The sequence below is a fragment of the Embiotoca jacksoni genome, unplaced genomic scaffold (assembly GCF_022577435.1).
Source record: "Embiotoca jacksoni isolate LCO1_2020_lvr unplaced genomic scaffold, fEmbJac1.0.p SCAF_25, whole genome shotgun sequence".
Taxonomy (NCBI): Eukaryota; Metazoa; Chordata; class Actinopteri; family Embiotocidae; genus Embiotoca; species Embiotoca jacksoni.
This window is the reverse complement of record NW_027185376.1, coordinates 3,283,039-3,308,060: the sequence shown is the minus strand read 5'-3', so window position 1 is coordinate 3,308,060 and position 25,022 is coordinate 3,283,039. Positions and strand designations below refer to the sequence as shown.

General features: G+C 47.0%; 1 protein-coding gene across 1 annotated transcript in view; it reads right to left on the bottom strand.

The window, feature by feature from the left end:
• Window positions 1-25,022, bottom strand: part of scrib (scribble planar cell polarity protein) — a 61,464-nt gene that overhangs the window by 15,019 nt on the left and 21,423 nt on the right. The window contains 29 exon segments of the mRNA XM_069159654.1: window positions 1,221-1,277; window positions 2,224-2,343; window positions 2,537-2,644; window positions 2,646-2,732; window positions 2,829-3,092; window positions 3,094-3,126; window positions 3,217-3,230; window positions 3,233-3,326; window positions 3,736-3,984; window positions 5,675-5,755; window positions 7,281-7,601; window positions 7,745-7,822; window positions 7,920-7,979; window positions 7,981-8,010; window positions 11,252-11,314; window positions 13,440-13,829; window positions 13,913-14,098; window positions 14,304-14,429; window positions 14,685-14,812; window positions 15,167-15,333; window positions 15,799-15,998; window positions 16,129-16,247; window positions 16,865-17,009; window positions 17,274-17,348; window positions 18,220-18,283; window positions 18,636-18,692; window positions 19,469-19,558; window positions 20,242-20,320; window positions 21,888-22,005. Of these exon segments, the coding sequence (XP_069015755.1) occupies window positions 1,221-1,277; window positions 2,224-2,343; window positions 2,537-2,644; window positions 2,646-2,732; window positions 2,829-3,092; window positions 3,094-3,126; window positions 3,217-3,230; window positions 3,233-3,326; window positions 3,736-3,984; window positions 5,675-5,755; window positions 7,281-7,601; window positions 7,745-7,822; window positions 7,920-7,979; window positions 7,981-8,010; window positions 11,252-11,314; window positions 13,440-13,829; window positions 13,913-14,098; window positions 14,304-14,429; window positions 14,685-14,812; window positions 15,167-15,333; window positions 15,799-15,998; window positions 16,129-16,247; window positions 16,865-17,009; window positions 17,274-17,348; window positions 18,220-18,283; window positions 18,636-18,692; window positions 19,469-19,558; window positions 20,242-20,320; window positions 21,888-22,005 (3,603 nt within the window).

Below are 25,022 nucleotides of genomic sequence, written 5' to 3'. Positions count from 1 at the left end.
ACTAGTGTTTGTATTTCATGAGAGAATTTAAATGGGAGTCTATGGAGCCAGAGGCTTTTTTGGAGCTGACCCCTAGAGGCCCTCAGTGGTATTACAGTTTAAGGCGCTTCGGCATCGGCTTCACTTTTCAGAACCGGAAGCAACGTCCACTTTTACATACAGTCTATGAATAAAGGCGGGGGAGGGGAGAGGACGGGGGGGTCGTCTACTGACTTCTACATGCAAGTGGTCTTTTTTTTTTTTTTATATCGACTACAAAAAGTATATTTCATGTGTCGTTTGTTTGAGTGCATCACTTTTATCTACAGACACACCGTTTCCAGGGGAATTTATTCTCTATACGAGTAAAAAATACTATAAAAAAAACATTTTTAGGGAGTTTCAGTTCCAGTAAAACTAAACCAGTTGGAACGAGACTAGTAAACGTGGTCAAATGCTGTGTCGGCAGATCTGTGGTGTTTGTTTGCGGTCGAACTGCAGTTCTGCACAGACAGGAGGTTGGTGTCGAGGCCCCGCCGATGAGGAGTGTCTCACCTCCGTCTCCTCTTCTAGCAGGCGAGTTGCCTCCTCACGCTCCAAACGCATGCGCTCCTTCACCAAGAGAGGAAGAGCAGGAGGAGGAGGAGGAGGAGGAGTAGAGGGGAGGGGGGGGGGGAGTGGGGGACACCACACACAGCCACACAGTGATGCGATGAGGGGTGAGAAGAGGAAGGGAAGTGTTACGGGAGGGGGGAAAAAAAACAGTGGAGGACGGAGGAGGTATGGAGATGATCGGATGATTTTTTTTTTTTGTATCACACCAAACACACCGAAGGTAAAAAGGAGAGATGAGAGAGAGAGAGAGAGAAAACAGAAGGGAAAGAAAGGATAGAATCCGCACACATTAAAAAAAAAAAAGAAAAAAAGAAAGTACTCTATTCATTCGCTATAGGAGCAGAAAAAAAGCATGCAAAGGTGGGACACTGCAGGAACAGTTCTGTCAAACATAATACGCACGACGGGGTGCAGAGGAGAAGCTTCATTCACCCGCCGACAGACCAACCCCAGACTCTAAAGCTCCGCCCTGCCAGCTGCGGTGGGGGAGGGGGGGCGGCGGCGGGAGGGGGGCACACTCAGGTTTGGACTTTTTGTTTTGTTTGAATTTTCTCGCCGAATTCCCATCGACCTGCCGACCTGACGGCTACAACTTCACCTCCCAACAGATTTTCAGTCGCACTCACCACTTTCTCCATCTCTTCTCGCTCCCACTGCGACGTCTCCCTCGCCATCTCCGACTCCTGGGAGAAGAGCCAGATTTGAACGACTTTCACGGCGCCAATAAATCTCGACCGGTCATCCCCGCGGGCTTCGCCGGAGGAGCGCTGCAAAAAAATTTCCAGAACGGACGCGCGTGCCATGGACGCGGGTTTAGTAGCTCATCGATCCGAGCGCGTGCGGACGGAGGAACAACAGAAACGTTCGATAAACCAAAACCGACAAGCGCGCTGACATTCCTTCGGCGCGGGCAGCCTCCCAACAGCTAATCTGGACAGAATAAACAACCGCGCTGGCGCATTCTGGCCGCACCGGTGGAAAAGACGGGAGCGTGCGGCGGCGGCGTGCGCGGGATCAAACTCGTAACTCCCGGCGGCGGCGGCAGAAACGCTGAACACAACGTTTGATTCACGGTAGCAAGACTCGCTTTGAATGACGCCGAATTACACCGCCGGTTCCCCGAACCCCAAAAGACTCGGCTCTGCACTTGTGTGGGAACGTGTGCGTCTTCGCGAGCGTGACCCGGACCCGATCGCGGTTCCTCCTTCAGACTGAAGGAGAGGACCGAGGAGCTGTCAATCATCGGAACGCGTGCGGACCTTTTCGCCGTGTTTACACACACATATATATAAAAAAATTAAAAAAATAAAAATCTGTTCGCCTTTAACTAAAATAAAATAATTCCTCATTTCTTAATGTAACTTTTGATTATTATATTTGTCTATTTAACTCTTTTTTTTTAACTTGCTTTTTAAAATCCGATTTTGTTTTTACGGGGTTTTATATGTAAAACACTGAAGGAACCTGGTTGCTGAAATGTACTTTGCAAATAAACTCGCCTCGGAGAGCCACAACAGTTCAGGAAGTTACACAAACGATCGATATCTCACTTTAACTGCGCGGGTGATGTTGACGTGTGTAATTCAGGCACAAATTAGTGTATAAATCGGTGTGTACTGCGAGTCGTACCTTCTGCATTATTTCCATCTCCTCGGGGCTCAGGTCTCGGTCGATGGAAGAGATGCTCTCCATGCTGTTCTTGCGAACAATGCCGGTTGCGAACGGGTTGGCGATGATTCCCGGAGACGCCTGGAAACGAACCCAAACAGAGGTCTTTTTTTTTTTTTTTTTTTTTTTTTTTTTTAAACGGAGCGGGACTCTCGACCTCTTCGCAGCCAAATTTACTGATCGAAGTCAAAGCACGAGTCAAGGAAACACTCGGTCCACGTCGGACCGCACCCTCCCCCCCCCCCCCCCCCCCCCCCCCCCCCCGGTCTCTCACCTCCACGGCGGCCACTTTTCGCGGGTCGAAGCCGTCGCACACCAGCATGACCAGCGAGTCCCCGACGGCCCGCAGCACTCGCCGCACCGCCTCGGTGTGCGTCAATCCCCAACAAACTGTGGTTGTTCACCTCCAGGATACGCATGCCGACCTGGAGTCGCGCGTCCCTGGCCGCCGCTTCCCGCTCGAAACTCACCTGCAGACATCAAACCACCCGCGACACTCAACGCGCCGCCACTTAAAAAATGAAGTCGTGCAAAGACGCCGCGTTTTCCGGCAGTTTGAAAAGGACCTTGGAGATGAAGATGCCCTCGTCCGTGGCGTCGAAGGGGTTCCCGGCGTGACCCTTGGCGCCTCCGCGGATGCTGATGCCGAGCTTCTCCCCCGGCTGCTTCTGGATTATAATCTCCTGCATGCCGGGAGGCGACGGGTCCCTCCGCACCAACATGCGGATCTCCTGCTTGTTGGCCAGCAGGGCGCGCACCGGCTTCCTGGTGCGTGGCGGTGCCGCAGGGTCGATGGCGTTCACCTCTAATATCCGGTCCCCGACGCGCAGGTCCGCTCTGACAAGCCAGACCGTGAGGGATCACCTGAAGACACGAGGGACGGACGGTGAGACGCACTTTGGTGGGTTGGGAGGGGGGGGGGGGACACCCTACGACTCTTCTCAAAGCTTCTACCTTCGAGATGAACACCCCGGTTCGTTGACGCCGAAAGGGTGACTGGCGTGGTCGCTGCCTCCGACGATGCTCAGGCCGAGAGGGCCGCCCGACTTCAACAGGGTCACTTCCTGTTACGATTAGAGGCGGAGAATTTGTTGCGGGACGACATTTTGAGAACATTTCGGGCGTAAATCTGACGAAAATCAATGAAACTGTCCTGTCTACAACTTTTAGAGTCTAAAGCAGGAGGTTTTCTACTTCACACCCACACGGTATCCGTCTTTATAGCATCACCTGCGCTATAAGGACTGCTGATAACGACACAGCTACGCGTTACCAGGCTACAAACTATAACGAGACCGAGCTTTCATACCATGCACCACCGTCTCTGGAGCTGGACAGCATAGCGGGTGGGGCGTGGGGCCGGGGGGCGGGGGAGGGGGGCCCACATAAACAAGCATTAACACGAGCACGGTCTACTAAAGAAAACCAAACTGTTCCACGTGTTGAAGTCCGTCTCCGGACGGCAGGTCTCACCTCGATGGGGTACTCGTCCTCCATCCGGCTCAGGTGGTTCCCGTGAAGCGAGAGGCCGTCCTCCTCCTGGTCCGGAGAGTCGGAGGGCTCTGGGGGCGGAGGGGAGTGGGCTCGCGCCCGGGACTGACCCGGCGAGCCCCCCGGTGCGTTCGGGTCTCGCTCCACCAGGAGGGCGATGGTGGGGGAGGTGCCGGTAAGGAGCGCTACTGCCTGGTCATGCCTGGCCTCTGTCATGTCTACACCATTGATCTGGATCGACAGTAAAACCAACCACGGAGGGTGTGAGCCCACCAGGACGCTGCCAACGACGCCACGCCGGCACGGCGGACAATCGAAGACAAACACATGCTGCCGACCGCATCGCATCACTCAGAACTACAAGAGGAATTTTAACTAGCGTCTAAAAAATAAAAAAAAAAATCTACTTTTTCATTCAGACAGTCTGTGAATGCACCAAAGTCAGTATTGTTATTCGAAGAGGAATCCGACACCCATACAGAGCAACGGGGGGGCGAGCGGTGGTAACAGCGGGCTGCTGCAGGCGGTTTAAGCCGGGAGAAGTTCCCCCGAAGGGAAGAAAGCTGCGAGCAAGCGACTAAGTTTTCCATCAAACTCCCTTTAAGTGAGGTTATAATCTTTTAATGTAATCAGTTCGCCACTCTTTTTTTTTTTTTTTTTTCCCCCCTCCCACCCAGTCTTGCCTTTGTTTACTTAAAACGCAAGTGGAGGAGTGTAGTTTCTCCAAAAAGTTTGATCTTAAGTCACCAAAGGCAACACGTCTGCGTCACTATTTCATGGTTAGTTCTGGTTTCGGCATTGAGCGAAGGTTCAGGCATGCTCAATCTGAACCACTGTACTCTGGTCCGAAGTGACAAGCAGAGGTCAGGGCTGACCCGACAGTACCAGCTCTTACCGCGGGCTGATAACGCCGCCGCCGCCGCTGCTGCGAGAACATGTAACTACCGCGCAACAGCAGCGTCGACAGGCTCCGCCCACTCCGCCCCAACACCGTACCCTCCACCACGCAGGAAACGAGATGCACTTAATGCATTAGTGAGCATGCAGAAAGGAGAAAGAGTGAGCGAGGAAAGAAACGGCCTGCAAACAGACGGGGGGGAAGAAGAAGAAGAAGAAGAAGAAGAAGAAGAAGAAGAAGAAGAAGAAGAAGAACTGCGAGAGGATCACACAGGAAAAGTTTGTTGTGCGATTCATGAAGAGCAGGATTTGCAATAACGAGGCAGATTTACATTCGGCCGACCGGAAGAGGATCCCCGAGACTGTCAATTGAGCGTCAGCTCGTTTTTTTTTTTTTTTTACGGAAACGCAGGAGGTCGCTAAAGTGTGCGTGGGTGAAAACTGGACAGAAACATGCGACATAAAGAGTCGTTAATATGCAGAAAGAAACAGGAGACGAAAGTAAAGCATGCAGGAGCCCCGGAGCAGTGACGAGTCGCTGCTGGTACGAGGACCAGGTTCGTATTTTGTCTCGGGACCTCGTGGATGTGACGCGACAGGGAAGTCTGACGAGGTCATTTTAATTTCCCGCGTGTTCTCTCGGCAGCACGAGGCCGAAACACGAGTCAGCCTGATCTTTCTCGGACACGGAAAGACCCAACTCGAGCGATGAAAGCAGAGTCGCGGCTCAACTGACACGATTATACAATAATGAAAATTAAAAAAAAAAAAAAAAAGTGGATATATTAAAAACGTGCAACAAAAACAACATGAATGAAAACTGAGGGGGGGGGGAAGGGGAAAAAAAAAAGGAATGAATTCTGACCGATATTTCATGAAATATTGTAAATATAGAATTAAGATTTCTTCTTTTTTTTTCTGGGTCAATATTTCCAACGTTTGTAGTGAAAACCTTTTTTCTTGGATCACATTGAATTCTACAACGTCCAGGTGGGGAGGGGGGCGGGGGGGGGGGGTTACTCACGGAGATCACGCGGTCGCCTACATGCAGCGTGCTGTCTCTGTGCGCCGCTCCACCCTCTGCGATGCGGGAGATGTAGATTCCCTAAAAAAAAAAAAAAAAAAAAAAAAAAGAAGAAAAAAAGAAAAGGAGACGTATTTACAGCTTTAAAATGATCATTTTTGCATTCAAGTTTGTTTTATGTGATAAAACTGAATTTTAAAAAGAGATGCTGCCGATGCTCCGTAACTAAACGATGCTTTTATCATTACGTCATTATCTCCCCCGCCCGTGTACCGAATTAGACGTGGTTGGTGCAACAGGCTGCAACAGGCTGCGATGAATCAGCGTGTTAACTGTGAGCAGTCAGGATGTGATACCCAACAGTGAGCACCTGACAAGAATTATCCCCCCCCCCCCCCACCCCAGCAGGAGTTATAGCTTCTTCTGAGATATTAGCAGCCCCGCTATGCCACAAAACTGCAATCAGGATTCTACGCGTCAAACAAACAAACCTACAAGCGATTAACGGCACGGTAGTCGATCACGAAGACGCATTAGGACTCTGCAGTGCATGCAGCTCAATAAAAAGCACGACCCCGGAGACATATTGTCCCCCTTTTTTTTTTTGTTTTTTTTTTTGTTTTTTTTTTGCAATAGAAATTCTGTGATTCTGAGTAGAAGCCAAATAGAAATTCTGTGATTCTGAGTAGAAGCCAGCTGAGCTTCTACTCAGAATCAACATACACAGAATGTGTAAACACACGCAGGAGCAAAGTCTGCACCGCCTCCTCAGATCACCAAATAACAACCAAGGCGAGTCACTGCGTCGCTTTTAAAAAAAAAAAATAAAAAAAGAAGCTTTTTTTTTTTTTTTTTTTTTGAAGAGAGGCGAGACTTACAGTCCGACCCGCCTCAGTCATAAGTTTACGAGTCCTCTCCTCTCTGCGGGCGCCTCGAGCTGCACGGGTTGCATCTGCGGCAACGCGCTGGCCCAAATACACACCTCGCCCTGTCCAATTACAGCGGACCTATCGAGTGTCAAAGCTGGCTATTCATATCTCCGTCTCCCTGGCGACGACTGTACGCGCCGCGGTCAGAATAGAGCGCGTTAAAAGACGGGACCCGCCGTGACCGTTACACCGTGAGCGCGGTGTGACTTCACTTCCTGACTCACAGGACCACGCCTGCTTCCACCGGGAGGCTCCTTTAAATCACCTGTTCGAAAGACAACTTACAGACTCACGATCTGAATCCATCACAGGCTTCATGTGTCAGATTTGCGCTTTGCTCGGGAGCTTTAAATAGTGTGAGTGAGCAAACGGTCACAAATTTATTCGCACTTTATCACCCGTGTGCCAAAGGAGAATAAAAACAGCCTCAACACCTGCAGACCTTCAGTGTACGAGCATAGACGAGGGGGAAAAAAAAAATCGTCACATTTGCGATCATATTATTTGTTATATTGTGTTACCGCAAAACTGACGGGACTGTTTTTTTGTTTTGTTTTGTTTTTTTCTGAGGATAAAGACTTGCTGACCCGGCATCTTTCTGCTTCCACTGTCACCATGCCAACCAAAAATACTAATTGACAAAGAGGGGTGGTGGGTGTTTTTTTTTAGCATCTCACCGTGTCTCCCGTGCGGTAGGCCGTGGAGCCTTTGCCCCCTGCGATGCTGAAGCCGAGCCCCTTGTCGTTGCGGATCAGGCAGGTGGAGCAGCGCTGCCGCGGCCCGCTGGCACTGGCCTCCAGGTTGAAGGCCAGGCCGCTGCTGCTCCGCCTCTCCCGGGGGAAGTAGTCGTCCTCGGGCCTCAGCGGCGTGGTGGTGATGGCGTTCTCCGGCTCCACCATGCGCTCCCGGAGCACCGTCATGGAAACCGAGGCGCCGGAGCTACGCAGGGCTTCCACCGCCGTGTGATGCTCCGCTTCGTTGAGGTCGACTCCGTTTACCTGAGACAAACCAAACTGACTTTAGAAAAAGTCTGGAATTGATTACACGCAAACAAAAAACATTGTTTTACATTAAACATATATATATATATATATATATATATATATATATATATATATATATTTATTTATTTATTTTTTACCTCTAAGAGTTTGTCTCCCACTTTCACCCCCGCTCTGGCTGCAGGACCTTCTTCAGACACTCTGGAGATGAAGATCCCCTGAAGACACAAACATACAAAAAAAAATATATATATATATAAACTTCTATAATCTGTGACCTGTTTTCTTTAACCGGTACAAACATCTACGCCGTACCTCGTCATCTCCCTTGTAAGGCGTCGACCCTTTTCCTCCGGCGATGCTGATACCCAGGCCGCGCTGTTTGTCGCATGATGGTCAGGTTATGCTGCAAGTTGAGGAGGGTGGAGTCAGCGATACTGGCAGTGAAACCCCACGAAACACCACCCATCTCGGGACACATAATGAGGAAGTCGAGCCCACAGTGGTGTTATTAAATTCTTAAATTTAACGTTTAAAGTTGTATTTTTTCACATATTTGGGCTTCATGTTTGAATTTGTGGGTGACCTCCCTCTTTTAGCCAGAAGAGGGCGTCATCAATCAGTGCCGCATCCTGGGATTGTGCCAACAGATGGATGGATGGAGAGACACTGACTTGTCGGTAGCCTAATGTCAGTTTTAAGTGGAAGGTGTTTTTTTTTTTTTAAGTTTTATTTTTTATATATTTGCCTGAAGTTCATTTAAAACTTAAAACAAAAGTTGGAGCAGAATCATCGACCAGAAGCCACTGAACTGACATTAGACGGACACACTGTCTGAAGCCCTCTTCAACTAGACTCATAGAGCCCCTTAATGGAAACAATACAATGTGTAGTGTGTGTGTGTGTGTGTGTGTGTGTGTGTGTGTGTGTGTGTGTGTGTGTGTGTGTGTGTGTGTGTGTGTGTGTGTGTGCAGGAGAATGGATTTGTGAGGTTAACACTAAATAACGACTTGTACCAGACTGTGTATGTTCTGTGTACTTGCAAGCCATGCAACGATGGAGAGGAATGGAGACATAATGAGATACAGGTGGAAAGTGGAGGGGGGGTGGGTGGGGGGGGGGGGGGGGGTGGTGCAGACAAGAGGAGTGTGCTGGAAGTTGAGAATCCAGCAGTCGTTGTAATGTAATGAGATGGTATCGTTCATTAAAGGTGTAGACGAGGGGCCGATCGAAGGAGTTCTGGGACCGCTCAGCACGGCGACGAGCTCGAAGGAGGAGGAGGAGGAGGAGGAGGAGGAGGATGAGGAGGAAGCTGTAACCGTCGCCAGAAGGTATTCCAAGTTGCGTCGCTTGATCGACATCAACGCCCGAGTTACACACGTTTCTGGTGACCGCAAACTCGAGAACTCGGCAACGGAGATCCTCCAAGTGCTTCAGAGAGTCGATAGCTGGACGAGGCGGTCCAAGTGACGCTTCCGCTTGAAGAGGGGGCCGAACGTCACCGTTTTCCAAGACTGGGAAAGGCGCATCAGGTCAGGAGTTTTTTTTTTGTTTTTTTTTCCCCCTTCGGCGTTCCTAGGATCGTGCACCGTGAATTCGTCCTCCGGGGTCGGACTGTCGACACCGAGTTCTGCTGTGACGTTCTGAGGCGTCGGAGGGCGAGCGGCCAGAGCTTGTTGGGTTCTTATATACTTCCCAGATTTGGCTCCATGTGTTCCCAAAACGTTTGAGGTCCGTGGTGAAATCGCCAGTGCACATACACCGACGGTCGCATACACGCGTGTAACTCGGGTGTTGAAGTTGATCCCGTGACGTAACTTTCTATACTTACTCGTGAAGGTTATAGTCCCCCCCCACCCCCACCCCCCCGCTCGGTGCACGTCACCGCGCTGTGCTCCGTTTCCACGCAACGGGAACCATCTCCGAACCTTTTGATCGCCCTTTAAATAATTGCCTGATGGAAGCGAAAACCAAATGTTCGTGCAAGTTTTCTTCACCTCGACTAAACAGCATGAGTGTATTCAGATAGAATATTCAGACATTAAATCATGCAAAGAGAGTAGATGGAGGAGGTGGGGGGGGGGGGGGAAATTCCACAAAAGATGAATTAAAAAAAAAAATACCATCCAGTCACTATCAACCAGCCAAGTGTTATTTATACTGGCTTAAACTATTAAACTTTGACTGAGTGGTAAACTTAATCCACCCCGGAGATCTTCTTCTGGTCAACGGCCGAGTTAAATACCATCTCTGTATACCTGTACACTGAAGAAGAAGAAGAAGAAGAAGGAAAAAAAAAAGAAAAAAAAACAAAACTGGTGGAAGTGGGTAGAGCAGACTCGCCTCATCGCAGTGCGACCAGCCCATTCACTCCAGGGCAACGCAGCGTGGACAAGGGATGAAGAGGAGCGAAGCAGCAGAAGCAGAGGAAAGGCAGGAGAGGTGCCACGTGCCAGAACCTGACGCTGGACTGAGATTTACTCTACTGCCGTATGTCTAAAGTCAAAGTTGTAGCTATATGGAGCATAACCAACATTTTTTTTTTTTTTTTTTTAATGGCAGGATGAAAAACAGGCACGAATGCATTTTATGGTTCAGCGTGAGGAGGATAACACAACTGTGGACATCCAGGGGACTAATAATTACTCAGAGAGGCCTGGGCCTCCTATAAATTAAGTATATTTGTCCGGTTGCCCTAAAAGCATCTTGTTTTAGGAGCTGCAAAGGAAATTCATAAAAGGACAGAAGTTTAACCTTCTCTCATAAATGCCAAAAAAAAACAAAAAAACAGAGGTGGTCATTCTCCTCTAGTGTGCAAAGATACTGCCTTCGCAGTAAGTGCCTGTTCCTAATATTTACCCAGCGCTGTTTATTCACTGGATGTACAAACAAAGATTAAACATCATGTAACAGGCTTCTCTCAAGGACATACGAGAGCAAACGTGCAGGGTGCCTCAGCCTAAATAAAAACCTAAAAGTGATCGAGCAGTTAATATATTTTTAATGGATCGAAATATAGAAATGCGATGCATTAATCTTTATTTAACAACATTACAACATTTGGGCTAGAAGTGACAGCCTAAGAAGTTTGCGACATCTTATAAAAATGATCCCAATTGGATAAAATTCATCTATTTAAATAAATCTGCTTCTTCAAACATAAATATTTAGTGTAATGTTTTTATTCCCTAATATCGATATCGGCCCCCAAAGATTCAGCATCTGTTGGGCTCTATTATTTATAACCACATGAGAATAAAAAATAAAATAAAGAGTAAACTAGCAATAAGAACGGCACTGGTTTATATTAGCAGTATTAACTGAAGCTGTATTAGTCCAAAGGATGAACCACAGAATGCTGACAATGCAATTATCCGTCAACAAATTGATGACAGTCTCATTACATGTTTACTTCTATAGTGTTTAAGTATCTGCAGTCGTAAATAAAAAAAAAAAAGTTCCGTGTCCAGGTTCTGCCACACCGGCCCCCTTGTAAATAAGTGGTGGTTAGGGGTTCACTAGTGATTGGCTTGGATTTCTGTGGGTATTTTTTTTTTTTTTTGTCCACTTCTGAGTACAGGTGGATGAATGAGTGGGTGAGTGAGGGACAAGAGAGACAGACTGGACGGGAAAGAGTAGGTACAGACCTCTTCCTCCTCAATTCGAGCAGGTTCAATCAGCAGATTATTGACTTGATCAAATGACACCCCCTGTTAGGACAGGAACCAGCAAGAAGCATGCGGATTAGTCAGGCCAAAATAAAAATATGCACACAAACACACCCACCCACCCACGCACGCACACACGCACACACACACGCACACACACACGCACGCACACGCACACACACTCACACTCAAAAGAATATATAAAAAAAAAAGAAAAAAAGAAAAGAAAACACTTTCCTCAAACTTTCCATAAATTTCACCAAACACACTCAACGATCCACTTTCTGCTTGCAGGTTGTGGGACTTCAAAGTCCACTGGGACGGAGCACCTCGAAGCAGAAGTGGTTCCACATTCGCTCCCCAGCCACCACAAGCAAATACAGGCAGAGGTGGAAAGACAAGACCAAGGAGCTGAGCTACAGTGACACAGTGTAGAGAGAGCGGACAAGAGAAGGCAAAAAGCTCCCGAAACCAGAACAAGCCCAGCCTCCACACCACAAAACGCCGGTTTCCTCCAGTAGCAAGACTTGATTTAGACAGCAGGCCTACTTATGTAAGGATGGGAAGAAACTACGGGACAGCCTCCAAAAAATATAAACAAATCTACAGGAGGAAAAGTAATTTACAGAAAGCAAAAAAACAAAAAAAACAAAGAGAGAAACTATTATAAGAAATTAATTTGTCTGAACCCCAATGGGGACAGTACGTCTACAATAACTTAAACATCCCATTAAAAAGAAAAAACACGGCCATGTGACAGAAACCAGGCTCGTTGGATCTCGCATTCCAGCTCTGCCCGTACATGTTCTGGTTGGACTGAGTTCAGCCACACAAACAGACCCACATCCATCAACATACACAAAACAGATTCGGTGAGACGATCATTGTGTTAAAAAAATTTTAAATAAACTTCTCCAATTAACATTGATAAATCATCAGATCTCAAAAAGTGTCCCCCCCCCCCCCCCCAAATACTCGTGATCAATGAGGAGGTTCATTTTCATAAGCAGAATTCACTCGCTTCATTCATACTTAAAAAGCAGACAATGTTATAAAAGCAGAGTGTGGAAATGTCATTATTCAATGAAATCATAATGGTGAGAAGTTTAGTGCTGAACTGGGCCAGTGTTGTGCAGGAATGGTTGAATTATTAAAAGAATAAATTTTTGCTTTTTCGCATGGAGACAAAGGATCGAGAAGAAATCTTGCATGAAAATAGGAGTGTAAAATGTCCTCAAGTTGATCAATCTCTAATGTGAGAATCCTCTAATGTGAGAATCTTTTTGCCGTCACCGCGACTTTTAGCGGGTGACATCTCGTCCTCGTGTGGGACGGAGCTACGGAGAAAGGCGGAGACGGCCAGGTGGGACGACTAGGCGAGTTTGTGGTTAAACCATCAACTCCCGAAAAAGATGCATCACCCTTGATTTATAGCACAAGGGTAGGTGTCCTCATTTCCACAATGACCCTGCATGCAGCGCCACATCCATCTTCAGTTCTGGCAGCCCGCTTCTTCCAAACTGAATGCAAACTTACGAGGAGGGGGGTGCGGGGGTAAGGGCACTCTATGCATACAGTATTAAAGGAGCAGTGTGTAGGATTTAGTGGCATCTAGTGGCGAGGCTGCGGACTGCAACCGACTGAACAACGCTCGCCACTTTTGAGTGCGTCACTCTGGTACTTGTAGTGCACCGCATGTTTCTGTACTTGACAGCGTGAACGCACTGATGCACTCAAAATGGTACAGAAGTACGCCATTTGGAACAAAGCTCTCATGTACGTAGGAAAACTCATTCTGAGGTAGCAAAAACACATCAATTCTTTTACATTAAACATAATGGAAATATGATTAGGAATATTTTATTCCATTGCTGCCAGTAGATGCGGCTGAATCCTACACACTGACCCTTTAAGTGTTTACAGAGTGGCAATGAGCAAGGCAAATATATATATTCTAATAACCTAATTAGAAAACTGATTTAGTGTGTAATGTACCTATGATTCACCTTTTTCGCATTCTGTAAGTCCTTCCGTCACACTTGTAAACATACATATGTATATGCAGGTGAGGATGTATGATGATGTGTGATTTTTTTTTTTTTTTCTTTCTTCCACCTAAAACAATTCCTACTCAGCCACGACGCCAGCGTCAGGATCTCTCCTTTACCTTCACTTGACTGGAGTTGACCTGAAGCCGGCTGTCGTCCAGCTCGTCCATCCTGTGGTGGTGCTGAGGGGTGCCGACGGTCTGCTCTTCTTCCTCCTCCTCCTCGTCCTCGTCCTCGTCCTGCTCGTCCTCGGCGGCCTGCGTCGGGGAGCCGAGGCCGTCGGGACTGAAGCCCTGCAGCAGCGCGGCCACGGCCTCGGGCTTGGGCAGCTTGGTGATTTTGAAGTGCTTCTTGTAGTGCGGCGTGTCCTTCCGGATCAGACGCTGCTTCTCGGCGGGGAAGGCCGGCCTCTCGTCCTCCTCGTCGCTCCGCTCGCCGTCTTCGCCGTCCTCTAAGTCGTCCTCGTCGCCGCCGCGGATGATGGGCTCCTCTGCAAAGTGCACGGTGGGCTGGAGAGAGGAAGGGAGGAGATTTTACAGGAGGCTTTTCACTCGTTTCTTATTTCGCGGCTAAGATGTTTTTCGGCATTCACCTCGATGTACTCCACCTCCATCTCATCCAGGTCGTCCTCGTCCTGGGGGGAGTGGCCGTCCACGAGGTCCTCCCTCTGCGAGGCCGCGGTGACGTGGTGTCTGTCCTCGTGGGAGGTGGCCGACAGGGTGCTGTTGGACACCTGGGAGTCGTGGCTCTGGTTGGAGAGGTCGCTGAGTCGTTTCTCCTGAAAACAACGGCATCATTTTCAGTATATCAGCATCTCACACAGCAGCAGACAACAAGGCAAAATATGAGTTTCATTCGGTGCTCTGTGAGGTCTGTAAAGTTGGTCTCAACAGCATGAAAAAAGGGCGTATTGTTAATTTCAGTGAAAAGTTGGTAATGAATTTGATTGACAGATTACTCATTACACAGTACGATGTTGGTACCTGTGGGTCGAGGTGCTCCTCTTCTCCATCAAGTCTGGATGTGTAGGCTTCGTTCCTCCTCTCCTCGATCACCTTCTTCATCACCTTCAGCTCACTGGGGTGCGGTGTGGCTCTGCGATGAAGGCCCTGAGAAAAACAAAATAAATCAAAATCATTCACTCCGCAACAAACGTGCAAAAGGGTCGACCCGCTATAAAGGCTTTAGTGAAGGTCGTAACCTTCTTGAAGCAGGTGAAACAATTTTTGCGACAGTAAATGTGACATTTTCAAAATGAGAGCAGACGTTTGGTATAAATCGAAAGGTGAAAAGGTGAAAATCCTCTGAACTGCGGTATGTAATGGGGACAGAAGATGGCAGTGCATCGTTTCGTGTTTTCTCACTCTGCGCTCTGCAGCAGCTTCGTCATCCTCTTCCTCAGCCTTGGTCTCTTCCTGGAACTGAATGACCGACACTCGGTTCAGGTTGCTGTCCGTCCAACTGTCGTCCACGCTGTTCTGCAGCAGGTTCTCTGTGGAGAGCGGAGGAGAGGGATGAAGAGCGAAAGAAGTCAGAGGCAGCGGATCACTATTGAGTGGACAGATTTAATAAACTCTCAACAACACGTCTGTGGTCTTAAGACTTCCCACCAGTTAACACAATGGGTAAATTAGACACACAAAACAATACAAATCTTAATTAGGAAAAAAAATATATAATATACACAGGGCTAGGCGAGGTAATAACCAGTTATGCAATCAAAATAACACCACAATTTAAAGGATATTCCTTTGAAGAATGGCCTAATTTCCTTTCGCGTGTTCTATGTTTATGTAATGAAAACAAACGATAAAGCCTTATTTGGCATTTACATAAATCTACTCACCGAGGCTCGGGGAGGGCTGCTGCGGCAGTAAATAGCAGGTCAACACTTTCTCGCCCGTTCGCTCGTCGTCCTCCGTCTGGAACTTGAGCATCGGCTGCGACTGGTTCTCTGCGAGCCACATGGCCTTCAGGTTGAGGTTCGTCAGGGCAAACGGCAAGTTCTGTAATCTGGACAGAAGTGGAGACACGATGAGCCGCAAACTTTGATTTTGAGCAACTGAGAATAAGATGTAATCCACACGATAAGTCCATGATGTTAAACTGGTCATCACGAGGAATAATTTGATGTATTTAATGAGCATTTATGCGCCAGAACTTTTAGAAATATCCGTCTTAAAACCTTTCACAAATAACTCCTTGACCATGATATCTTTGCTGGAAGTTTGTCCGACGCATCATTTCCATAACTTAGCTCACCAGCTTTATAAACATATCTGCATTAAGTTAAGTCGCAAGCTCCTGATCACTTCGCAGATCTGAGCTTGCAGAGATCTTGAGCTCTTGATCACACTAAAAAGGCCAAACTGGAAGTGTGGTCTGTTTAGAAGACGCCGCTCCATTTTGGCAACGGCGTTCTATTCAAGGTGTTAAACCTTAGCTGCCGTGTATTATTAACGTGTCGCGTCAGGTTACCTGTTTCCAGCCACATCCAGCACGTGCAGCTCCGTGGCATCTGCAAGCTCAGCAGGCAGTTTGCCCAGGCGGTTGTCTCTCAGCGAGAGAACGTTGAGGCTGGCACAGCCGCCCAGCTCTTTGGGCACGTTGCCCAGCCGGTTGCGGTCTACATTCAGGTTGGTCAGCTTCTTCAGCTTGCCCAGCGAGCGAGGAAGTGACTATGAGGGAGGGAGACAGAGGCCGTTAATAATCAGAGAAATAAATAATGAAAGTTGATTGCTGTTTAATGGGACTTCGGTGTTAGTAAATCCCAAGTGGGTCTGAGGTGGGCGGTTTATGTCTCCCTACCTGTAAAAGGTTCTCCGTCAGGACGAGCTCCGTGAGGTTTTCACACTCCCCTATTGAATCGGTCAGGTGGGTCAGTCGGTTCTGGTCCACCTTCAGGATGGACAGCTGTTTCAGACAACCTGCGGACAAACCACAACACTGCTTAACAAACTGCAGCAGTATGACACCAACATTTACAACTTAGGCACCAAAGACATCATCATCATCTTTACTACCAATGACAAACATTGGCACTATTTTTTTCTGAAGTTCTAATTATGTCCGTTTTTGTACATGTCTGATATGTATATGTGTCAAATGTCTGCAATGTTTTTCATTCATAGTTCAGTGAGTTGATGCAACAAATCACAAGCGGTTGTTACTGCCTGTGCAACTCATCACTGGCATCATTTCTCCATTAGAGGGCAGTGCTGTTGTTTTTTAACACATGTCTTCTACACACAATGGGCCTGCCCATGTATTTACTCAATCAAAGCTGTATGATTATCCTGCAAACTTTTACTAAGTAGCAAAAAAAATACACTTGTGGTGTGAAACACTATCTTTAAAAAAAAAAAAATCATGAGCATGAACCAACTCATCCATCGTTTACTGCGGTTTAAAAATAGTGTAACATACAAAACATAGTTAATGTCATCTATTTTGTCATCTCTATTTTTAATGTAACGTCTCTAAAATCTTGTTATCTCAGTTGTTGTTTTTTTAACGTTTCTCTCTTTCCTCAGGCGTTTCTCACCGATGCTGTCCGGGACGACCTCCAGCAGGTTCTGTGTGAGCAGCAGGTCTGTGAGAGCGATGAGGCCGTTCAGCTCCGAGGGAAGCTCCTCCAGACGATTCTCCGACACATCCAGACACACCAGCCGCCGAAGGTTTCCCAGCTCCTACACACACACACACACACACACACACACACACACACACACAAAGCAAATTATGAGCCATCGAGGCACAATACAACCATCATCTTTACAACAAAAGCACAGGAAAGACAACTGATAAGGGAAGAGTTTGTTTTTTTTGGCGTAGGTTCATTGAAGTTTTACAAACATTTCTAAAGAGAAAAAAAAGCTGACTTTTTGCAATGCGGCATGTTTTTAAAATCATCTGCAATAAAAAAAAAAAAAAGAAAAGAAAGTTGTGCTCACTGGTGGTAATGAGGATAGCTGGTTCCGGTCCAGCCACAGCTCCCTCAAGTTGGGGAGAGCACCGAGGGTGTCCGGCTGAAGAAGGGATAAAGTAGAGCACATGAAAAAAAAAAAAAGAGAGAGCGAGAGAGGAAGGCTATATTTGTAAATGTTTAGCCAACATGTTCAAGTGTTACTGGTATCATGCAGCATTTGAACGCTTTTAGAGGGGTGGAGGCTCCAGGAAACCGTGTTTGCTAAACAACGTCCGATCTCCAGATGAAATGGATAGTCACAGATGATTGCATCAAAGATTTTAATGTCAGAAAGTGATGTAACATCGCTGGTTAAGTAGGCTTGACGCATGGCTTAGCTTTGACTTAATATGACTCCAGCAGGAATGTAATTTTCAGTTTGACTAGAATTTGACAAAAACTACTTTCCTATTATCACAAATGAAAAGCTCGAGCTCTTCCCCGCCAGCTCTGTTTTTGGTGCCATTCCTTCAGCTCCAAAATCAATTTGAGTAAACATGTCGAGCTCGAGTTTCTAAAAAGTGAGCGCAGAAGTGAAATTAAGCCGAATATCAGTGGAGTGCTGACTCATGACACACATGCAGGCAAGTTTTCATCATGATGTGGACTGTTTGTTCAGCCGCCGCCCTTGGCAGGTCATGAGGCATTGTTTACTCTGTCTTGAGACAGGTGGGCGTTCCCAGGCTAAAAGCGGCGCTCACGCTGGGGTACGGCGTGGGCGGGGCTTCGCCTCTGACAGAACGGCCTCTGCTGTGTTTGCCGAGGTAAACACGTGGTTTGGATCATAATTGCCGTGGAGGGAATGTGAGAAGGATATTTGTGATACGTGTCACTCTGAACGCCCGTGTGACACGAGAAAGGGGGTGTCGTTTGGGCACAATGAACTATCTGCTGCATACTGCATGAGTAAAGGGGACCTAACGTCGACTCACCAAAACTTCCAGTTCATTGCTGCCGAGGTCCAGCTGTTCCAGTTTCACCAGGAAAGAGAGCGACCTGCGCGCAACAAAGCACAAGAGGGTTAGCTCACTCAAATATGCGCCCCGAGAGAGCAAAGAGCAGAACTCTGCATATGTTAACAACATACCATTCATTCACATGGGCTGACACATGTAAAAAATATTCTTAAACCAGTGCTGTGACAGCTCGTGGTTTGTGTTACGTTCTTCCACAGGCGAGAAAGGTTCTACTCAAAGAGTGCGCACGCGCTTCTAATAAGCATTATCCTGATCCAAGTAGGAAGGGAAAAGATACGCTGGGACAACTGTTCGTCAAAAGACGCCAATTATTTATTCTCAATGAAGATGGAGGAGGACGCGCGTGCACACCGAGCAGGTGGGACACTTACGTGGGCAGAGACTTCAACAGGTTCTCCCTGAGCTCCAACGTCACCAGGTTGGCCAGACTGTAACAGGAAGAGGGGAAAGAGAGGTAGGAGGTAGGGAGGGGGGTTGGCAAGAGAGGAAGGGGGAGGAGGAGAGGGGAGAGGAGAGGAGAGGCAGGTTGGTTAGTCAGATGGCAGGTCTGTTCGTCTGGGCTGCCTGGCACGGTGATGGACTTCTCCATCTGTCTGAGCGCAGCAGTGGCCCGGAGCCCAGAGACCAGCTGCCAGTGAGCCCGATGGACAACAGAATTATACTCCTCGAAAACCTGCTCGGTCTCGTAATGCATCAAGGAGATGACCGAGTCGGGGGGGCCTTCAGTCGAGCAACGTGGACCATTAACAATTTTAACAGAAATTATAATCTTGACTCATAGTAGTGTTCATAATCAGGCCCGAAACTAACTCTGTTGTATCATCTGTTTATCTTTTTTTTTTTTTTTAATTGATCCACTAGTCTATAAAACAATGAAAAAATGGTTATAACAATTGCGATCGTTACAATCCCAAAGATATTTAATCTACAATTAAAGAAAAAGCAAATTCTCACACTTCAAAAGCTGAAACTGGAGAATATATATATTTTTTATTGATCAAAGTGAACCCTATAGATACATTGATGATTTGTTTCAGCTCATGATAAAATATTTAGAAATATTAGGGAGCAGAGTTGCAAAATGAATTGATTCCCATTTTTTTTTAACCAGAGATTAAAACAGCTATTGGGAAAAAAAAAAAAAAAAGACAAAAATATCATCCTTTCACATTTCATACTCGTAGCGCTGTGAATGTGTACATACTTTCCGATGTCGCTGGGTAACGTCTGTAACGACACGTCGTTGAGCGCCAAGTGAGCCAGCGCTCGCAGTTGAGTGAAACCATCCGGCAATCTGAAGCAGAAAGGCAGGGGCGGTGGGGAGGGGTGGGGAGGGGAGGGGTGAACAGAGTCTCTGAGCCTTTTACTGTACAGTTCATGGGATCGTTCATCTCACGCACTATTGGCCCTCTACATACTCCCATCTGTTAAAAGCATTCACCGAAGCTCCTGCTAGCTCTTCCATTGCTTTTCTATGGGAGGGAGTTAGAAGCTGAAAAACACAACGTGCTGATTGGGGGTGTAGCAAGTAGTGAGAAGGTCTTAATCAGAACGGCGCAGCAGTGACTTTGCATAGGGATTTAATGGAAATTAACAGGTATCCTGGTTAGGTCAGCGTGACTCTTGCATGTTTATACAGAGCCATCTTTACTCAGGGAGCAACACACTCACAGAAACAATGAGCTGCTCTTCAGGCATTTGTTCCTGTACTGTGCATAATCTTGTTTTTAGCAATGCAAATTTTAACATAGAATTTATACGCTCACACACACGTGAACAGTTATACGCTTTAAAAGTACAATTCTCTGCACATGTAGTAAAGAAATTAGAGCAAACAAAAAGACACTTGTCATGCTTTGTCTCATTTGTCAAAGCAGCGCAACCACTCACTCCCGTTAATGTACGTGAGGAAAGCATAATGTTTCTATTTTTTTCACCGCGTTGATGAATGGTAATGGGCTGTTACAGTCCACTCACCTGGACAGGGGGTTTCCGCTGAAGTCTGCAATCTCCAAGGCCCGGCAGAATTTAATGCTCTCAGGGATTTCAGGAATGTCTGCAGGAGAAAAGAGGAGAATGGAGAGGCAGGAGTCAGCGCCGTGGACACACTGATTTATAGTGTGTGTGGTGTGTGTGTGTGTGTGTGTGTGTGTGTGTGTGCGTGTGTGTGTAAATCATTTTAAATTCCTTGGAATAACAACCAGATGTGCTGAGAGCAGAGAAGTCAGAAAGAAGAAGAGGAAAAATGACATGGAAAGTTGATGGGAGGTTGCGGAGGGCACGGACTAAGTGTCGTATTACATCTTCATTTTCTGACATCAACTAGAACTGTGTCATCGTGCATTTAGAGTTAGCTGCATTTTTACATCTAAAGGCAAAGTTAAGCCCACTTGACCGCTGCATCCGTGTCTAAAAGCACTTCATTTCCCACGAATGATAACATGCATACATTATGATGAATACACTTTTAAAAAAAAAAGAAAAAAAAAAAGGGGCAGCTGGATTGTGTAAAGGCCTCTGTAGCTGTATCGCCACGTTTTTAATTTCAACAGATAAAATTTGATGTCGGAAATCTGTGTGACAACAGCGTTTTGTACCGCAAAGCAGAAGAAAATGTGTTTTTTATCATAAAAGCAGCTGTGTGAATTAAGTGTTAAATGGAAATAATTCTTCGTGCGTGCACTCAGCACTCTCAGGGAACATCAGACTCGGGCTGAAATTACCACTTTCCAAAAGCAGTAATCACTCTTTGCGCGGCAGGTAGATGACTGCACCTTACTCACGATATTAGGAAGTGAGAAGCTAGTTTTACTTTTGCCTGCGTAGTCTGATGCACATGTATAATTTTTTTTTTTTTAAAGGCACAGGAGGAAATCTGACCTACTGGCCTGTTTAGGAAGAAAGAACTTTCACCATTGGATGCTGCAGGAGCAACGTTAAAGAAATCCCGACTGAGCCAAACAGCCTATCACGCGTATCTGGCGCAGCGTTGTCCTGCAGCAGGAGTCGGGAAGCAGAGAGGCAGACAGATGGGAGATGCCCTTACAGGCCACTGCACGGTGCTCCCACAGCGCTTGATGCAGTGTGGAGCGGAGCAGATGTCTCGCCTCGACCGCAGAGGCCCTCGCTGCCGCCGAGTATCGCTCGTGTTTGTGTGCAGCATTGCAAGGACGCAGAAAGGGTAGAGTGTTTGTGCGTGTTGCAGCAGGAAATAATTCAGCAGGTCTAGATCTGTGACATTTAATTGGGGGGGGGACGAATCAGCAATTCATTTTTGTGGCTTTAAGAGGCTGAATTTCATTTCCTTCCTTTGGACGTATTTCAAGGGCACGGAGATTCGTGGATGTATGTTATGCCGGTGGGAATAATGCTGCGAAGAGGGGCCGGCTAATACTTACCCAGTGTTGCGTCTCCAACTGATTTGGCTTTGCTCCTATTGCTTAACACCACATGGCAAAAATTAGCTTTGCAGACATAACTCACTTGTTGTTTGTGATTTTTGGGGTGGCTTAGACAGGAGTGGAAAATTACGTTCAGGCGTGTTAATCAATTGTGGTTTGACGGGTGGTCTCTTATGAACAGAGAAAGCTTGAGATACAGACAGAGAACTGGTGTTCGTGTACCGTTTCTGGAGATGTCCAGTTCCACCAGCTGCATGAAGTTAGCCACCTCAGGAGGGAGTCTCTGGATCTCATTGTCACTCAGGCCGAGCTTCCGTAGGTTCAGTAGTCTGAAGAAAGGCTGTGGAGACACACGACACCACGTTTAATCAAAAACATGAAAACACTTCCTCAGGCACTCAGTTCTTCAAATTTCACCTCAGCAGCATCCGATCCTGCTGAGATGCAATCAAACCCATTCAGTTTCCTACCAGACAAACGCAGATGATTCTCACATTTGCTGGAACCTGAGTGTCTGATATTTATCAATTACCAAAAGCTGCCAAGTATTTTTGTCCATTGATTATTTCATCAGTTCAGCTTTATTAATTAGCATTTTTAGACCAAAACTGCACATACAGCAGCGTGATCTCAAATAGGTAAGAATGGATTAACCGTCAAGTGCAACCTCAGAATTACACAGATTATTTCAAGATATTCGAGCTCAATTTCCACGACAGATTGTTTACCTTTCCAATAATTCTAAAATAAAAATAAAAAATGGCTATCAAAAGTTCCCAAAAATCCAACAATGTTTTTGAAAGTCTTGTTTTGTCTGACCAAAGATATTCAGTTTAAAGGAACGGGGGAAAAAAAGAAAGAGACAAAAGCAGTAAAATGTCACATGACTGGTGTTTTGCGTGGAAAAATGTCTCGCAAAGACAAATAAATCACTCCAGCAATCCACTAGTAGATTAAGTAATAAATTATTTTGGTCACGCACAAAGCGCCTCAGTTCTCTAAATGTTGTGGACATCCCTCTCTGCCCCGACTACAACTGGAAAGTGAACACACACAAAACATCCTCTGTATTCAGTAAAGGGGCCGTTACCAGAAGTGGTTTTAAAAACATTCCATCCTCATATTACCCCCCCACCACCACCACCTCCTCCTCGCCCCCCACCTCGCGCCCCCCACACACCTCCCTCCCCCACACCCCAAAATAAAATTCCTTGTCACCATGGTAACGCCAGCCAAACAAAAGTAGCTTTGGTTAGGAGCGGCGAGGAGAGTGCTGCTTCTGTGGCCGTGCCAAGTGCTTTCACAAGAGCCTGGTTGTTGGACAGGACAACGTTCAGAAACATTCCTCCGCCAGCCTTGCACTGTGAGTGTGTCTGTGTGTCGTCTGCCGGCTCAGATGGACAGACAAGACAAGACAAGACAAGACAAGACAAGACAAGACCAGACAAGACAAGACAAGCTGGCGAGGAAGAGGAGAGATGACGAAGAGAGATGATGAAGTAACAGGCCCAAACTATGCAGTGATTAACCCCCTCAATCAGTCCCTGACTGCAGCCCACAGAGGACCCACTGTCTGTCTCCTCAGACGCTGCAAGGGAAGAGGACCCTTAAGGAATTTGCCGACTTGTGCTTTTCCGGATTAGGAATTTGTATAAAGTCATGATTCAGGGATGCTCTGTGAACATAGGGTGCACAGATGTCTGCAAGCTTGGATGGAGCCTAAACGTTAATTCAAATTAAACCTGCGGCTATCAGCAAAGTCTTCAGCTAAAAAAAAAATCCAGACAATCTCTGAACTCCTCTGCCTTTCCCACCGGGATTACGGTTTTAAAAACATAGAGCTGCTACACGGAGTGTCACCACACTGTTGAACAGACATGTAGTACGTCAGATAACACAAAACCCTCTTTGATGCGAGTTGTCAGGACAAAAGTGTGAAAACACACGTGTGCGCACACTCAATGCAACATGCTGGGAGACAGCTCTACAATTACGCTGCCAAAAGAGAAGAATACTGCAGCTCAGCTCCACTCTGGTCCTCGATGACAGACACTTCCTGCTCTTAACTAGTTATGTCTATTGTGTTTGGATGTGGGATTAAAAATGCTCCAACGGCAAGGTATTTTTTTTTTTTTTTTTTGCCCCAAGAGTTAGTTCGGGTTTTTACTGGCAGAGCAAGACCACTGTTGTCTGTCGGTACTTTCCGAATATTTAAAATGTACTGGCAGTTTACTGGAAGTTTGGATCGGAGTCCTCCCTCTGACGCCAAGAGAAATGCGGAGAGGAGATAAATACAGGGATGGATGGAGCCAGAGAGAGAGACAAAGAGCTTGTCGGCTCACTGAGTAGCAGGTGAGAGGAATCAGATGGCAGGGGGAAAAAAAAGGGAGATGAGGGCGACCATGTGACCGGGCCCGGGAACCGGCCTCCAGGAGGGGAGGCAACCTTGATGGCAGAACAGGTGACACTCTGAGATGAAGAAAAAAAAACTCTGAGTGGGTGGGTCGGTGCGGGGAAGGTGTTTGAAAAAACACCTGAACACCTATGGAGCAGATGCAAGAACTTGAAAACCATATGTTTTTATCCCTACCGATACTAAAAGCACCAACGCTGCTGGACAATCAGCAGTTCTTCCATCCAAAGCGTCCGCATCAGTGTATTCCTCTCCACCCTCGATATCGTCCTGAGCTCCATCCGTGATGAGTAGGAAAACTAGGTCGTAACGAAATCACGGCTGTGAACAAGTAATTATGAACACTCACAAAGATGAACATTCACTCCTGAGTGGCCTCTCGCAGACAGGCTTTGTCTGTGTTTTTTTTTCTGGGACGCAACTGCGATGTCGTACCCGATCCTCGAAGCAGCTTCACTCCAAGCACAACGCCGAGGTTTGATTTAGAGCATGTTTGTCTTTTCTTTTTCTTTTTTTTTTTATCTTTCTGAGAATCTGTAAAGAAGCCTTGTCCAATCAGATACTCATGTCCAAGTAACGTGTGACAAATCTGTTCTTTGATGCATCTAATTTTAGGAGCGGTATTAAACTGTGAGGTCCATCAATGAAAGACTGGATCTGATGTCCCTGCCGTTTCCCACCGACTGGTGTCTTTTCAAATCAAACAGGGGAGACGCAGCAGCGTTATGCGGGTCAGCGGGTCAATTGAAATAACAAGTGGGAGCAGAGGGATTTACTGTACCACCACCGTCTCTTCATTGTATTCGTGAGCCCACGGCCGCCCGCTCGGTCACTCAGGCGGCCTTTACGGGACTGGGACTGTTTAACCGTTTGTAGGGCTGAGGCGAGGTACTTTCCTTCGCAACCCACGGATGATCTCGCAAGAGTTGTTTGGATGAAGAAGG